Source organism: Pan paniscus, chromosome 4 (genome assembly GCF_029289425.2).
Source record: "Pan paniscus chromosome 4, NHGRI_mPanPan1-v2.0_pri, whole genome shotgun sequence".
In the NCBI taxonomy this organism is placed as follows: Eukaryota; Metazoa; Chordata; class Mammalia; order Primates; family Hominidae; genus Pan; species Pan paniscus.
The window spans coordinates 136,422,067-136,438,741 of NC_073253.2; the positions used below are offsets into that span (position 1 = coordinate 136,422,067).

The 16,675-nt window shown below is 40.4% G+C and overlaps 2 protein-coding genes across 2 annotated transcripts; both read left to right on the forward strand.

Annotated features, from left to right (window-relative positions):
- The first annotated feature begins 3,170 nt into the window (after positions 1–3,170).
- LOC100988774 (protocadherin beta-7) lies at positions 3,171–9,877 on the forward strand. The gene has a single exon (XM_003829142.5). It carries the CDS (start codon positions 7,231–7,233, stop codon positions 9,610–9,612), a length of 2,382 nt encoding a protein of 793 aa, XP_003829190.2. The 5' UTR covers positions 3,171–7,230; the 3' UTR covers positions 9,613–9,877.
- A 127-nt stretch (positions 9,878–10,004) lies between these two features.
- On the forward strand, positions 10,005–16,531 carry PCDHB8 (protocadherin beta 8). The gene has a single exon (XM_008954536.6). It carries the CDS (start codon positions 12,430–12,432, stop codon positions 14,833–14,835), a length of 2,406 nt encoding a protein of 801 aa, XP_008952784.1. The 5' UTR covers positions 10,005–12,429; the 3' UTR covers positions 14,836–16,531.
- Positions 16,532–16,675: the final 144 nt, after the last annotated feature.

Genomic DNA, 16,675 nt, shown 5'->3' on the forward strand with positions numbered 1-16,675 from the left:
ACATCATAGAGTGTACTTACACAAATCCAGATAACGTAGCCTACTATACACACCTGGGATACCCAGTATAGCCTATTGTTCCTAGGCTGCAAACCTGTATATCATGTTACTCTACTGACTACTGTAGACAATTATAACACAATGGTTAGTGTTTGTGTATCTAAACATAGAACAGATAATGCATTGCACTATGACATTACTATAGGTATGGCATCACTAGGCAATAAAAATTTTTCAGCTCCATTATGATCTTACAGGACCACCATTGTATATGCCATCCATGGTTGACCAAATGTCGTTATGCAGCACGTGACTGTATTGAAATAAATATAGGTGAATGAGTGTTGAATAAAGCAATAAATAAATTTCAGTCTGTTATTTTATCTGGCTTAGTAAGCCTAAACATGATAACAAAATATTTTATTTCTTTTTTATAAAATGCCCATTTATTATTTACAGTATTTGATACTTGCTTTGTTCACCTAACAATATGTCATTTAAAATATGTGACCCAGCTTTCATTTTTTAAAATTTATAACATGATGTTGAGCCCTTTCTTATTTCTTTACAAATAATACATTTTTAAAACAAATTTTGACTTATTGTGTTACACATGAAGGGAGGATGAAAGATTTTTATTCACCTTCAGACCATGTTCTGCTTTTTAAAAAAGATATACATCAAATTTATCAAACACTTTTATCCTTAGTCTCTCAGGAGTACATCTGAAATTTTTTATTCTCCCCTATTCTTAAACTAAGTTGTGTTAGATTAAGGGACTAGTGCCTTAAAGCCTTGATGATTTTATGTTTTACAGTTTTTTTCTTTTACAAACTCTAATCGAGAGGCTCCTATTACTTATAATTTGAGTGAAGGAATAAAATTTTGAATTTGGATGAATTATTCAGAGTTCAGGACAAAAAACCAACAACCACTCTGTGTGTCCCTAACCAAAACCAAAAAAGATATCAGCTACAAGGACTTAGATGCTTATATAAAATCACTGGAAGAACTGGACAAGCAGAAGTAAGAGAGTCAGCACTGAAATGGTTTTGAAGGCATATGACCACAGCTGCAGCACAGGAATCAGGAAGCTGATGCTACTACTACTACCAAAACTGTTGCTCCCACAGTGCCCTTCCCACCTCCAAAACTGATGGCTGCACACTGGCACAGAGTGTCTGGATGCCACAGTGGTCTCCAGTTCCCTAAGAAGGTGATGGCTAGACGGAGGAATGCTGACTTGGCTGCAAGCATTCATATCTTTCTGACCTTATTGGTGAACAGTGGAAGACCACCTTTGCCTGTATTCTAAGGCTCACGTGAAGGAATCTCATTGGTAAAAGCTAATTTACATTCAGAATAATAATTCTAAGAAGTCTGGAAAATGGAGTTTTAAGCTTTCTAGACCCTGAATTTTAAAAAAATTTATAAAATGAAGTAGGAATGGATGGCATATTACAATAGCACACTGGGGAAACATTGTTCAAAAGGCCTTGCCCTAGCACTTGAATTAATTTCTCTATTGCTTCCTGGGCTTAGCTTTCAGTGGAACAATAATTCTTTTGGCTACAAGCCACACTGCCAATATGGAGAGAGACAGTCCTATGTTCCTTTAATAACTGCTCTGAATTGGATAACTTTTTTGACCCTATCTGTTCCTAGTGGGCAGTTGGGGCAATAGGTCAGGTCTAAGTGGGTATGATATAGATGGCTACTTTAACCCAAATATACATTCTCCCCTTATTTATACATCTGATTTTAGCTGCTTATGTACGTATGTGAGCTATAGATTATATTCTTCAACCTCTCTTGCAGCCAGGTGTCATCTTGTAACTAAATTGTAGACCGTGAGATAAAAGCACAAGTGCCATGGAGTACCTTATGGAAATAATCTTTTTTAAAAATGAAAGCACACCCTTTCCTTCCTCTTTTTGTTGGCATGAATGCGGATGTAATGACTGCTTATTAGGCAGCTACATTGGACAATGAAGTAAAGGCCATGTCCTGAAGATAGCAAATCAATGATGGAATGAGACTGTGTCCCAGATATCATGGAGTGCATTTTCAGCCACTAGCCTTTTATATTTTGTTTAAGTCACTGTTATTATGGCTTTATCTGTAACTTCAAGCTAAATTGATATAGAACATAGATCTATAAGTTATATAGAACATAATTCTAGCTGATATAAGAAGTTTATTTAATAAAGTGATATTTAAGGTAAGAGTATAAGGGTAAATAGAGAAAAATGTAAGACTTACATGCATATTTTAGAAATCAAGGTTTATTGAGAAAAAAGGGACAAAGTAAATGACTCAAGAATCAAAACAAGAATTTTTAAAAATAAGGAAAATAAGAGGAATGAATTAAAAATATAAAAGCAAAAATTGATTAAATAGAATAAAACCACATAACATTTGACCAATTAAACAAAAAGTGATTTCTTTGAAAAAGCCAAGGATATTTTAGGTTCTATATATAATTGATGTATGAGACATGCACCTTTCATTTGGCTCCCTCTAAAAATGCACTAAGAAAACATGAACATATATTTTCAGAAACATAAACTTAATAAGGATGAAGAGAATAATGTAGAAGACAACAGGGAAAACTCTTAGAAGCTGGAAAACAGATGAATGATTTAGTAGACCTGACAAATCAACTACCAGTCGTGAAGTGGGAAGAGCTGAGAATCGATCCTGTTCAGACTGTGGGACTAGAATAAATTCTGTTTAGGTGGTGGGACATATAGAGGCATCTGAAATGTCAATCCTAGTTCCTCATGCCAAATAAGAAGGATTGTGTTAAAGATCCCTGTAAAGCAGTTAAATCTCTAGCAGTTAGATCACATTTCCCCATTCCAGTCACTGAGTAACCTACCTACCCCCTTGACCCTAACATAAGTCTGGAGTTTTATTTTCTGAAGAGTGCAAAAAGGAGGGTTATTATATGAGAGGTTCTGCCAACAAAATGGAGGTCATGGGTAATATGGGTAGCAAAAGTAAGTAACCATCTAAATATTTAATTCTGGTTGATTGTTAAAATGCTGTGATAGTCATTTGAACCAATCACAAATATTTTGGTTCTCCCCTTCTTGGACATATGGTAGAATTTCAATTCTATTTCTGTTTAAAATTATGTGTAGCCATGTAATTTCCTTTGGCTAATAAAATGTGAAAAGTGACATATATCCATTCTGGGCTGAAGTTTTTGGAGGCACGGTTTAACACATTTTCTTTTCCCACTACAGTGATCACGGAAGTATATGTGAAGATGGAATCTCCACAAGTTTAGATCCTTGACTGACTGCTGTGAGGAGGGCCCCAGGCTGAACTATATAGGATATATAGTATAAGAAAGAAATCAACTTTCTTTCTTTCTTTTTTTTTTTTTTTTGAGACGGAGTCTCGCTCCGTCCAGGCTGGAGTGCAGTGGCACGATCTCGGCTCACTGCAAGCTCCACCTCCCCGGTTCACACCATTCTCTGGCCTCAGCCTCCCGAGTAGCTGAGACTACAGGCACCCGCCACCACACCTGGCTAGTTTTTTGTATTTTTAGTAGAGACGGGATTTCACTGTGTTAGCCAGGATGGAAGAAATCAACTTTCACTGTGTTAAGCTGTTGAGATTTGGGCAAGTTGTTTGGTATTGAAGCATAATTTAGCCTATCCTGATGCAAAACTGTACTCCTCTTCACCCACTTAATCCTTCACCTTTTTCAATCTATATCTTTTCCTTTTGGATAGGGGATTTCAAAGAGTGTGGTAATCTGGCCAGTCCAACCGGAAAGACCTAATCACACTGACACTGAGGTTTCCCCATCCATCAGTGCTCCCAGTTCACTTCAGAATGAAAAATCAAGGTGGACAAGCATTATCAAACTACTCAGAGCCATCACTCAGCTCTGTAGTCTCCCAAACTAAATTAAGAACAAACACATGAAGAAAGTTTCTGAAAAGGCATACAGAAGTTAAAGAAAAGCAAAGAATAAAAAGGTAACTTGGAGAAAATGGAAAGTCTGCAGCAAGAAGAAAACTTGGCGGAAAAGCGATTATTAATATCATCAGATGAAAAAAGAAGTTATTGCATCTAAGAAATAAGCCCAAAAGAGAGCTCTTTAAATAGAAGAGACAAGTCTAGGAAAATACTAACCTAATAAAGAAATAAAAATCTCAATATAAGGGCTCGAAGATAAAGTTCAGAAAATGTTCTAGAAAATACTGCAAAAATATTTTACAATGGCAAGTAGGAGAGAAAAAAAATAAAGAAATTAGAGAACCATACCAGAGGTCTAACATCTGAATTATAGAAATTCTAAAAATGAAATGGGAGTTGGATTATAAATGAAATAGTTTAAAGAGATTTCTAAGAGCAGCAGGAAATTAGTTTCCTAGATGAAATGTCTCATCAATTATACTGTGCAATGGATGGAAAATAACCCCAAACCAAAACATATAATTGTTTAATTTTTAAAGTGCTTGGGACAATGACAAAACACTATAACAAAAAATAAAAATATAGGTCACATATAGAAGATAAGAAATAAGATTAGCTTTAGACTTCTTTGCAAACAGATTGGTTTGGAAAGCTCATTGACAAAACAAAAATTCAGAAGAAAAATTATTTTCAACCTAAAACTCTATATTTAGTCAAACTACTAATCAAGTTTGAGGGTAGAATAAAGACATCTTAGTACATTTAAGATCACAAAAACATTTAACTGTGAAACACCCTTCTCCGAAAACTACTGGAAGGTATCTATCAAAATGAGAACCTAATTCAAGACAGGAGAAGACAGAAGAAACAGAAACTAGAAGATCCAAAACAGGACAGAAGTGAAATGAATCTCCAGGTGATGCTGAAGGATGATCCAAGGATGACAACTGAGCATAATGAACAACTAGTCCAGTAAGGAGCTGTTTGACTCAAGAGACAGAGATTTTGAAGGATATCATTAGCAATCCTCTTAACATTGTATCATCTTTTCAATCATATGAACCTATTGGAGGATGTGTTCTAGTAATGCCATAGAGTAAACTGAAAAAGGGCAAGTTATAAAATCCCAGAAATAGCAAACACATCCAGAATAAAAGGCAAAGAATTCCAAGAATGACAGCAAAGAAAAAAATCCAGAATGATAGCTGTGCAGTAGGCACAGAAAGCAACCACCCAATTTAAAGAAAAATTGAAGTCTCAGGAGGAATGGAAATGACTATGGGGAAAATTGTACTGACAGGCAATTGTATCTGTGGGATGAATAAGTGATAGGGATAAAAAAAATCAAGTAAATGAAAAGGCAAGATAATTATTAACTTCACAAAAAATTGAAAAAGAAAACATAATTAATACACAATAATGTTCCCAATATATGGTAAGTAAAAGAAAATCTAAAATACCTAAAATGTAATCTAACATAATAAACAGTCAATTGATAATTTCTAAAATTAATTAATCAAAATATATCAGAAAACAGATTAGTGACCGAAGAGATAACTAAAAGAGTTTTAAAATGGCTACCTCTTAGGAGGGGAACTAAGAAAAGTGAGGAGGAAAAGGGCAGAACAAGCCTCTTAGTGCTATTTAGTTTTGGACCAAGGCCATATATTATTTTGAAAAAAATGCATTTCAAAATATCAGTAAAGTAGAGCTCTTGCAAGTCTCACCAAGAATAAAAAGGAGTTAAAATGCTAAACATCACTAATAAAAATAGGGATACAATTAAAGGTAAATAACGCAATGAAAACAATGCCAAGAAATTTGCAAACTAGATAAAATGATTTTCAAAATAAAATGCAAGTTACTTAAAAATACAAAACCTGAATAGATTAATAACCAAAGGTAAAATGTAAATGGTAGTCACTGATCTACTGCAAGTGAAGTCACCAAACCCAACCAGTTTAAAAGGCAAGCTGGAATTAAGCATGTAGAAACATATAATAATATAATTATTAAAACTATTGTATAAAATAGATAAAAAGCTCCCTAACACATTCTATGATGCCAGTATAATAGTTTAATACCAAGGCCATAAAAGGCAAACACGCACTAGGTAAACAACATTAACTAGAAAAATCCTAAAACCATGTTGACACATCATATCTATCTGTGCACTAAAACAATAATACATTATGGTTAAATGTCATTTATATCAATAACTCAGTAATTTAGAAACTAAAGAATAAATGTATTATTTCAACAGCTATCAAAAATCACTTCAAAATATGAAAGAATAAAAAGAAAACTTTATTGATTCAAAAAAGGAATATTTACCCCAAATTGAGATCAACCATCATAGTTGAAGATGAAATGCTAGAAGCACTTCCACAAATGCAAGATTGACCAACTTGCTACTACTAATTTTAAGAGTATTCATTGGACATTGGAGATTCTAGTCACTGAAATTATAGAGGAACAATAATTTCTATGTAATACTTAAATCAGGTGAAGGATGAAGGTTGGGTTTGGGGGAGGCAGAAAGTGTTCCAAGAAATATCACAGGTAAAGAGTTAAGACCTGGAAAGTGGAATAATTGTTTAATTCACAAGAAATTGGGAAAAGGGTCAATTATTCTGCCATATTCACATTATTATTGTTAAATACTTTACAAATAAATAAAATGTCCCCAACCAATATTTGTTGACTTCAAGGAGGAGGTTTCATTTTCTCATATATATTTTTACTATCCATTTTTAAAATAGGAGATTTTCTTAGGATTTCGGTGGGGAGTCAGAGTTTAGTTTCATGCTCCTAGATTTAAGAAGACTATAAATTAATTCTTCTACCAATCCAAATTATCACAGGGGAAAACGACATCAGCTATTACTTACTAGCATTACTGTGACCATTTGAGGATAAAGATGGAATGAAACAGCAAAGATACCGGGGACAAATCATTCTTGTTGCAGAATTCCTTCAATCCGCCATCTTTTTGTTCTAGTCTTGATAACGGGAATAACATCCACAAAACGCAAGGTGGCGCTGCTGGCTAAAAAGAGAGAGAGAAAAATAATTTCACAAAGAAAGGATGTTACAGATTCCAGGGTAAAGAGGCAATCAGAAGAGAAAAGCATAGGAAAGGAAACGGTGGTAATAGGAATTGGGGTAAAATGAGGATCCTTCCCCACAAACATTGCTATTATTCAGCTTATTTCAAAGGATTCCGCTGCTGCCATTTGTGAGAGCCGCTGGAGGCTGAGTGAAAGTCATTTTGAAAGACTGATCCAAAGAAGAATGGAGGCCAGAGTGGAGCGTGCTGTGCAGAAAAGGCAAGTCTTATTTCTTTGTGTATTTCTGGGAATGTCTTGGGCTGGCGCCGAACCGCTTCGGTATTTTGTGGCGGAGGAAACCGAGAGAGGCACCTTTCTTACCAACTTGGCAAAAGACCTAGGGTTAGGGGTAGGGGAACTGAGAGCCCGGGGAACTAGAATTGTTTCAGACCAGAACATGCAAATTTTACTGCTCAGTTCACTTACTGGTGATCTACTTCTAAATGAGAAATTGGACCGAGAGGAACTGTGTGGCCCCAGAGAGCCCTGTGTGCTGCCTTTCCAGTTGTTATTGGAAAAACCTTTTCAGATTTTCCGTGCTGAACTATGGGTCAGAGACATCAATGATCACGCTCCAGTATTTCTAGACAGAGAGATTTCCTTGAAAATATTAGAAAGTACCACTCCAGGGGCGGCATTTCTCCTAGAGAGTGCACAGGATTCAGATGTTGGAACCAACAGCCTGAGTAACTACACCATCAGCCCCAATGCCTATTTCCATATTAATGTCCATGATAGCGGGGAGGGGAATATCTATCCCGAATTGGTGCTGAATCAAGTGCTGGATCGGGAAGAAATACCAGAGTTCAGTTTAACCCTCACCGCTTTAGACGGCGGCTCTCCTCCAAGATCAGGGACCGCCCTCGTGCGCATTCTGGTTCTAGACGTAAATGACAACGCCCCTGATTTTGTGCGGTCGCTCTACAAGGTGCAGGTGCCCGAAAATAGCCCCGTTGGTTCCATGGTTGTCTCCGTGTCAGCCAGAGATTTAGATACCGGAAGTAATGGGGAAATAGCCTATGCATTTTCTTACGCCACTGAAAGAATTCTCAAAACGTTTCAAATCAATCCAACATCTGGCAATCTTCATCTTAAAGCGCAATTGGACTATGAGGCAATTCAAACTTACACATTAACTATTCAGGCCAAAGACGGCGGCGGGCTTTCTGGAAAATGCACTGTAGTGGTTGATGTAACAGATATAAACGATAATCGACCCGAGCTGCTCCTGTCTTCACTTACTAGCCCAATTGCAGAAAACTCACCCGAGACAGTCGTGGCTGTTTTTAGGATTAGAGACAGAGATTCCGGGAACAATGGAAAGACAGTGTGCTCCATCCAGGACGATCTCCCCTTCATCCTGAAGCCATCTGTAGAAAACTTCTATACTCTGGTATCAGAGAAACCTTTGGATCGAGAGAGGAACACTGAGTACAACATCACCATCACCGTCACCGACTTGGGGACACCCAGGCTGAAAACCGAGCACAACATAACCGTGCTGGTCTCCGACGTCAATGACAACGCTCCCGCCTTCACCCAAACCTCCTACACCCTGTTTGTCCGTGAGAACAACAGCCCCGCCCTGCCCATCGGCAGTGTCAGCGCCACAGACAGAGACTCAGGCACCAACGCCCAGGTCATCTACTCCCTGCTGCCGTCCCAGGACCCGCACCTGCCCCTCGCCTCCCTGGTCTCCATCAACGCGGACAATGGCCACCTGTTTGCCCTCAGGTCCCTGGACTACGAGGCCCTGCAGGCTTTCGAGTTCCGGGTGGGCGCCACAGACCGCAGCTCCCCCGCGCTGAGCAGCGAGGCGCTGGTGCACGTGCTGGTGTTGGACGCCAACGACAACTCGCCCTTCGTGCTGTACCCGCTGCAGAACAGCTCCGCGCCCTGCACCGAGCCGTTGCCCCGGGCGGCCGAGCCGGGCTACCTGGTGACCAAGGTGGTGGCGGTGGACGGCGACTCGGGCCAGAACGCCTGGCTGTCGTACCAGCTGCTCAAGGCCACGGAGCCCGGGCTATTCGGCGTGTGGGCGCACAATGGCGAGGTGCGTACCGCCAGGCTGCTGAGCGAGCGCGATGCAGCCAAGCAGAGGCTGGTGGTGCTGGTCAAGGACAATGGCGAGCCTCCGCGCTCGGCCACCGCCACGCTGCACGTGCTCCTGGTGGACGGCTTCTCCCAGCCCTACCTGCGGCTCCCGGAGGCGGCCCCGGACCAGGCCAACTTGCTCACTGTCTACCTGGTGGTGGCGTTGGCCTCGGTGTCTTCGCTCTTCCTCCTCTCGGTGCTCCTGTTCGTGGCGGTGCGGCTGTGCAGGAGGAGCAGGGCGGCCCCGGTGGGTCGCTGCTCGGTGCCTGAGGGCCCCTTTCCACGACATCTGGTGGATTTGAGCGGCACCGGGACCCTATCCCAGAGCCACCAGTATGAGGTGTGCCTGACTGGAGGCTCCGGGACAAATGAGTTCAAGTTTCTGAAACCAATTATCCCCAACCTGCTACCCCAGAGCACAGGCAGGGAAGTGGAAGAAAATCGCCCATTTCAGAATAATTTGGGTTTCTGATAAAGAATGAAAACTAAATCCGCGTCTGTGAATACATTTCTGATTAGGAACTTATTGCGAGGTTCCCTTAAGGGAGTGTCTTTACATCATTTCAAATATGTACTCTTGAAGTCAAGCAATAAATTTCTATACATAAAATAGGATCCTGATTTAGTATCAAGAACCCTTCACAAAGCATGAAAGGTATATGCGTAATGTTTTATGTCAAACAATTATGCTTAATATACAGTCTATTAAATGTAAGTCTTGTTTGAGATATTTTAAATTGCTTTCCATTGTTTTCAATCTCTACTGAGACTTCCTGAGTTGATTAGAAAGCTGTATGAGTGTACCTACCCTAGTCTCAGAAGCATAGACTGTAGAGTATCTTTTTAAGCATTTTTAAAAAATGCTTTTAATGCATCATACACTATTTTAACACTTTTAATCTGAGAAGAAGCATATGAGGCATGGTATTTTAGGAATGAACAAATAGATGGTCTTAGAGATTCAGTAAGTTCACTAAGGTCCACTAACTAATAAGTGACAAAACTGAGCATCCATCCCAGATCTGTCTGACTGTGGGTCAGTGACCCTGCTCCGATTCCATACTGTTTTCTGTCATTAGATATCACCTGGCAAGTTTCTGCCTAATTAAGGAGAAGTCTTTTATCATATTTATACTGTTGTTCAATCTTTTCTATATTTAGAAATAATAATGTACATATTTATCTATGGTTTTATTTTCTTATACACCAAAAGTCCTGCTTTTCTGGGTCAATTTTCAACTATTATTACTAATGCTCTGATCTGTCCAAACTCAAGCGGAAAACAAAATTGAAAGGGCAACCTGTGCCTTCTCCTTTCTTCAGAACATATGACTTTCATTTCCCAGAAAAAAGATTAATGGTCCTGAGTAGGAATATTACATAATTTTGATTGCATCATTAGTTAATTATTTTCTTCATATTGTAGATTTTCTGCAGTCACCCATACTTAACATTTGTAATACATTTTCCTGATTTGAAAGTTTGTTTTTAAAAGTTTTCTATTAATTATAGTGCACTATTGAATCAGGAAAATTTAAGAAAAAGAATAGTTAGTTTTAAATGCATAATATCAAAGGAATCATAGATGATCATTAAATTTTTAGAAATTCTCGGAAGTTAAGGAGAAGCACTGTTTTTTATAAAAATTTACAACTGATTTTTATTTTTAAAATATCTAGATAATTTTTGCATGGTTGTGTTCTGAAAATATTATAAACTAGTGCTGGTAACTCTAATAAAGATAGTATTACTATATATCACTGGTGGGATAGAATCTAGAGGCAAAAATACCTCACAGCAGTAAAATCTTAAAATGCTTTCATGGTCTTAGGGTAAAATTATCTAATTTCTACAACAAATAAATAGCATGAAAAACAGGAGGAGAGAAGTCTACAGTAGGAAAGATCTTACGAGATCTACCAATCAAACGTAATGTGTGGATCTTGTCTGGATCTTCATTCAAACATCAGCAATGACTTTGAAACACTTGGAAGAGTTTGAATATAGATGGGTATTAAGTAATATTAACTTAATTTTTTACGTATAATAATGGCATTGTACTTAAGGGTATTTTTAGAGTCACTTAAAGTTATTACGCATTTAAAGAAATGTACAATGAAGTATTTGTGGGTGAAAATTCAGTTTGTCTGGAACGTAAAGATGTTGGAGGGATAGCGTCAAGAATTATGGCAAGACATTGATAATAGTTGATGCTAGTACTGAGTAATTGCAGGTTAATTTTACTCCTCTCCTTTTATGAGATATGAAAAATATCAAAATAAAAGCTTTTTAAAATTGATGCTATTAGAAGAGAAATAGAGGTAACAAAAAAGGACACGCTTCCCCAGAAATAAAATCACCACTGCTGTTACACATTTTGTCTCTATTTAGACAAGCTCTCCAGCCTTTCCTTGTTTACCTTCACTGTTTGACATAACTTCTCTACCTGAGATAGTCATGTTCCTGTACTATTCTACCACGTAATTTTGAGGTGTTTTTCTAGTTATAGCAATGGATTTATGCAGAGTCACCTACCTGGTGGTATCAAATTGCCATATACCGGGTACATAGTTTATTTTTAAGCTTAATCTCTCTTTGAATCAGTTTCCTCATGTGTAAGGTGGGGAATTCACAACAGCCCTATGTGGTAGGTGCTATTATTATCCTCATTTTACAGATGAGGAAATTAAAGCAGAGAGATTAAATAATTTGTTCGAGGTTCACAGCTACTAATTATTCCTATGGTTCATGGAAATAAAACTATAAAGATCTAAATGTTGCCCATGTTAACTACAATTATATTTGAAATTCTTTTTGCCAAGCTAGACTGTTACCTAAATATTTCCTTTTTGCCCAAAACTCAGTTAGCATTGTTGAAAGACTAACGCAATTTCTTCTTCGGGCAGTTGTCTGCTCAGTAACGTCCGGCGATATTAACCGTGGTGTTGTAACTTTACATAGTCCCAGGGTACATACAGGCAGAGTTGGGAATATTACATCTATTATCATCCCACAAAATGTAAGATCCTGTGAGGACGCGTGGTGGCGCTGCAGGATAAGAAGGTACAAACCAGAACCGCAGCTGCAGCTCCATTAACCGGCAAAAAGCAGCAGAACCTGGATGTCCACGGGAAGCTTGGATGCCAAAGGGAGGACGGCTGGGTCCTCTGGAGAGGACTACTCACTGGCATATTTCTGAGGTATCTGTAGAATAACCACAGCCTCAGATACTGGGGACTTTACAGTCCCACAGAACCGTCCTCCCAGGAAGCTGAATCCAGCAAGAACAATGGAGGCCAGCGGGAAGCTCATTTGCAGACAAAGGCAAGTCCTTTTTTCCTTTCTCCTTTTGGGCTTATCTCTGGCGGGCGCGGCGGAACCTAGAAGCTATTCTGTGGTGGAGGAAACTGAGGGCAGCTCCTTTGTCACCAATTTAGCAAAGGACCTGGGTCTGGAGCAGAGGGAATTCTCCAGGCGGGGGATTAGGGTTGCTTCCAGAGGGAACAAGCTACATTTGCAGCTCAATCAGGAGACCGGGGATTTGTTGCTAAATGAGAAATTGGACCGTGAGGATCTGTGCGGTCACACAGAGCCCTGTGTGCTACGATTCCAAGTGTTGCTAGAGAGTCCCTTCGAGTTTTTTCAAGCTGAGCTGCAAGTAATAGACATAAACGACCACTCTCCAGTATTTCTGGACAAACAAATGTTGGTGAAAGTATCAGAGAGCAGTCCTCCTGGGACTGCGTTTCCTCTGAAGAATGCCGAAGACTTAGATGTAGGCCAAAACAATATTGAGAACTATATAATCAGCCCCAACTCCTATTTTCGGGTCCTCACCCGCAAACGCAGTGATGGCAGGAAATACCCAGAGCTGGTGCTGGACAAAGCGCTGGACCGAGAGGAAGAAGCTGAGCTCAGGTTAACACTCACAGCACTGGATGGTGGCTCTCCGCCCAGATCTGGCACTGCTCAGGTCTACATTGAAGTTGTCGATGTCAACGATAATGCCCCTGAATTTGAGCAGCCTTTCTATAGGGCGCAGATCTCTGAGGACAGTCCAATAAGCTTCCTGGTTGTGAAGGTCTCTGCCACGGATGTAGACACAGGAGTCAACGGAGAGATTTCCTATTCACTTTTCCAAGCTTCAGATGAGATAAGCAAAACTTTTACGGTCGATTTCTTGACAGGAGAAATTCGACTAAAGAAACAACTTGATTTCGAAAAATTTCAGTCCTATGAAGTCAATATCGAGGCGAGAGATGCTGGAGGCTTTTCTGGAAAATGCACCGTTCTGATTCAAGTGATAGATGTGAACGACCATGCCCCAGAAGTTACCATGTCTGCATTTACCAGCCCAATACCTGAGAATGCGCCTGAAACTGTGGTTGCACTTTTCAGTGTTTCAGACCTTGATTCAGGAGAAAATGGGAAAATAAGTTGCTCCATTCAGGAGGATCTACCCTTCCTCCTGAAATCTTCTGTGGGGAACTTTTACACCCTACTAACAGAGACACCACTAGACAGAGAAAGCAGAGCCGAGTACAACGTCACTATCACCGTCACTGACTTAGGGACACCCAGGCTGACAACACATCTCAATATGACCGTGCTGGTGTCGGACGTCAATGACAACGCCCCCGCTTTCACCCAAGCCTCCTACACCCTGTTCGTCCGCGAGAACAACAGCCCCGCCCTGCACATCGGCAGCGTCAGCGCCACAGACAGAGACTCGGGCACCAACGCCCAGGTCACCTACTCGCTGCTGCCGCCCCAGAACCCGCACCTGCCCCTCGCCTCCCTGGTCTCCATCAACACAGACAACGGCCACCTGTTCGCCCTCAGGTCCCTGGACTACGAGGCCCTGCAGGCGTTCGAGTTCCGGGTGGGCGCTTCAGACCGCGGCTCCCCGGCGCTGAGCAGCGAGGCGCTGGTGCGCGTGCTGGTGCTGGACGCCAACGACAACTCGCCCTTCGTGCTGTACCCGCTGCAGAATAGCTCCGCGCCCTGCACCGAGCTGGTGCCCCGGGCGGCCGAGCCGGGCTACCTGGTGACCAAGGTGGTGGCGGTGGACGGCGACTCGGGCCAGAACGCCTGGCTGTCGTACCAGCTGCTCAAGGCCACGGAGCCCGGGCTGTTCGGTGTGTGGGCGCACAATGGGGAGGTGCGCACCGCCAGGCTGTTGAGCGAGCGCGACGCAGCCAAGCAGAGGCTGGTGGTGCTGGTCAAGGACAATGGCGAGCCTCCGTGCTCGGCCACCGCCACGTTGCAAGTGCTCCTGGTGGACGGCTTCTCCCAGCCCTACCTGCCGCTTCCGGAGGCTGCCCCAGCCCAGGGCCAGGCCGACTCTCTCACCGTCTACCTGGTGGTGGCGTTGGCCTCGGTGTCTTCGCTCTTCCTCTTTTCGGTGCTCCTGTTCGTGGCGGTGCGGCTGTGCAGGAGGAGCAGGGCGGCCTCGGTGGGTCGCTGCTCAGTGCCTGAGGGCCCCTTTCCAGGGCATCTGGTGGACGTGAGGGGCACCGGGAGCCTGTCTCAGAACTATCAGTACGAGGTGTGCCTGGCAGGAGGCTCAGGGACGAATGAGTTCCAGTTCCTGAAACCAGTATTACCTAATATTCAGGGCCATTCTTTTGGGCCAGAAATGGAACAAAACTCTAACTTTAGGAATGGCTTTGGTTTCAGCCTTCAGTTAAAGTAATTGATTTCATATTATATATTTTAATTTTTATGATCAATTCAAAGGAATGGTTTTCTGTCAACTTAGCATAAATTTTAAATTACACTACATTTGCCCATAGTATTTGTCTTGTTTTCACTGTTTTAAAAAATGATATCTCATCTTCTCTTCATTAGTATATCCAGTGGACTCTAATCATAATTCTTTAACAGTGCAATTTTTGTTAAAATGTACATAGTAAAATGCACAGATCTGAAGTGAAGAAATTAATGTAACTGATCTTTTTAAGCCTTTATTTTTTGATTTCTAATCTAGGTAAAATTTAGTTAAAAGTGGTGTAGAGAATGTTTTACATTTATTGCCTTTTAAATGTTTCCCCATATCCTAAGGGAGTTGACATATTATCCCCTTTTTTAAATATGAGAAAACTGAGGCTTAGAAAGGTAACTTGGCTGTGAGCTGTGGCTCACACCTGTAATCATAACACTTTGAGAGGCTGAGGCAAGCTGAACCCTTTGAGCTCAGTACTTCGAGACCAGCCTGGGCAATGGGGCAAAACACTGACACTAACAAAAATACAAAAATTAGCCAGGTGTGATTGCGAACCTGTAGTCCCAGCTACTCAGGAGGCTGAGGTAAGAGGATCCCCTGAGCCCAGGAGACAGAGACTACAGTGAGCCAAGATTGTGCCATTGCACTCCAGGCTGGGTGACAGAGTGAGACCTCATTCCCCCCCACAAAAAACGATTAACTTTCTTATAATTCTGAAATAATAAAGGTAAAAATTTAAAATATAATCTAAGTCTAGCCAATATGCTATATGGTCAGGCATTAACTGATAGCATTGTTTTTCTAACTAAGGAAGTGAAATTTATGTTATTCCTACTCCTACTCCATGAACTAAACTCTCATGTGAAAATATAAGTTTTAGTTTATCGTTTGTTTATACTACTCTGCACAAATATACCCATGTTCTTATCAAAGCTCTAAGTATGCTGGGACAGATACTACAAATGAACTTTATGATGAGCGAATTAACCTGATTTATAGTCCTGTACTTTCTCTACATGCCATATCCATTATTAAAGAAATGAGTCTAAGTAGGAAGTAGAGTTAACCTATAGTTTCATTTCTTGAATTTCTTATTCTCTTTCTTCAGTCTTTTTCAGTTAACCTACACACACACACACACACACACACACACACACACACGTTTATAAGTGGGATGGGAGAACGGGTACGGTGATAATTAAAAGAGGTAAGGTTTCTCTTGAGATGAAAATGTTCTAAAATTGTGATGGTGGATGCACACCTCTGAATATATTAAAAGCCATTGAAATGAAAAAAGGGTGGGGGGAATCCAAAAGTGTAGCAGACCCAACCTTGAGATTTGCTTGTTTGGGAATGAATTTTCCAATAACTTGAAAGTTGTAAAAACTCACACTTCTCAGGGTTAGGTGTCAGAAAGAAAAGGAAGCAATTTATTCTTTAATAAAGCAATTGTTAAATACTCTTTAGAACTACCACTGATTGCAATTTTGCAGTGTCTACTCATAGTGTCTATATAGGTACCATGAAAAAGATGTACTTGTGAAACTGTTCTCATGTTACTTCAGAAAAATTTTGCTTCTAAGTGTGTATTCTATCTCTGATTAAATGTTCATTGAATTTTATTTAATCATTAATCTCAACAGCATTAAACAGTCAATAACATAAACGACAGTCTTCTCTTTGTACTCCTCCCTGTACAACATCACAGAGCTCCATCTGTATACACGAAAGTCACATGAAAATAGAACTCAGTGTTTTGTATTACATAGTCTATTCAGTACATTTAGAATTATTTTGCCTCCAATATTCA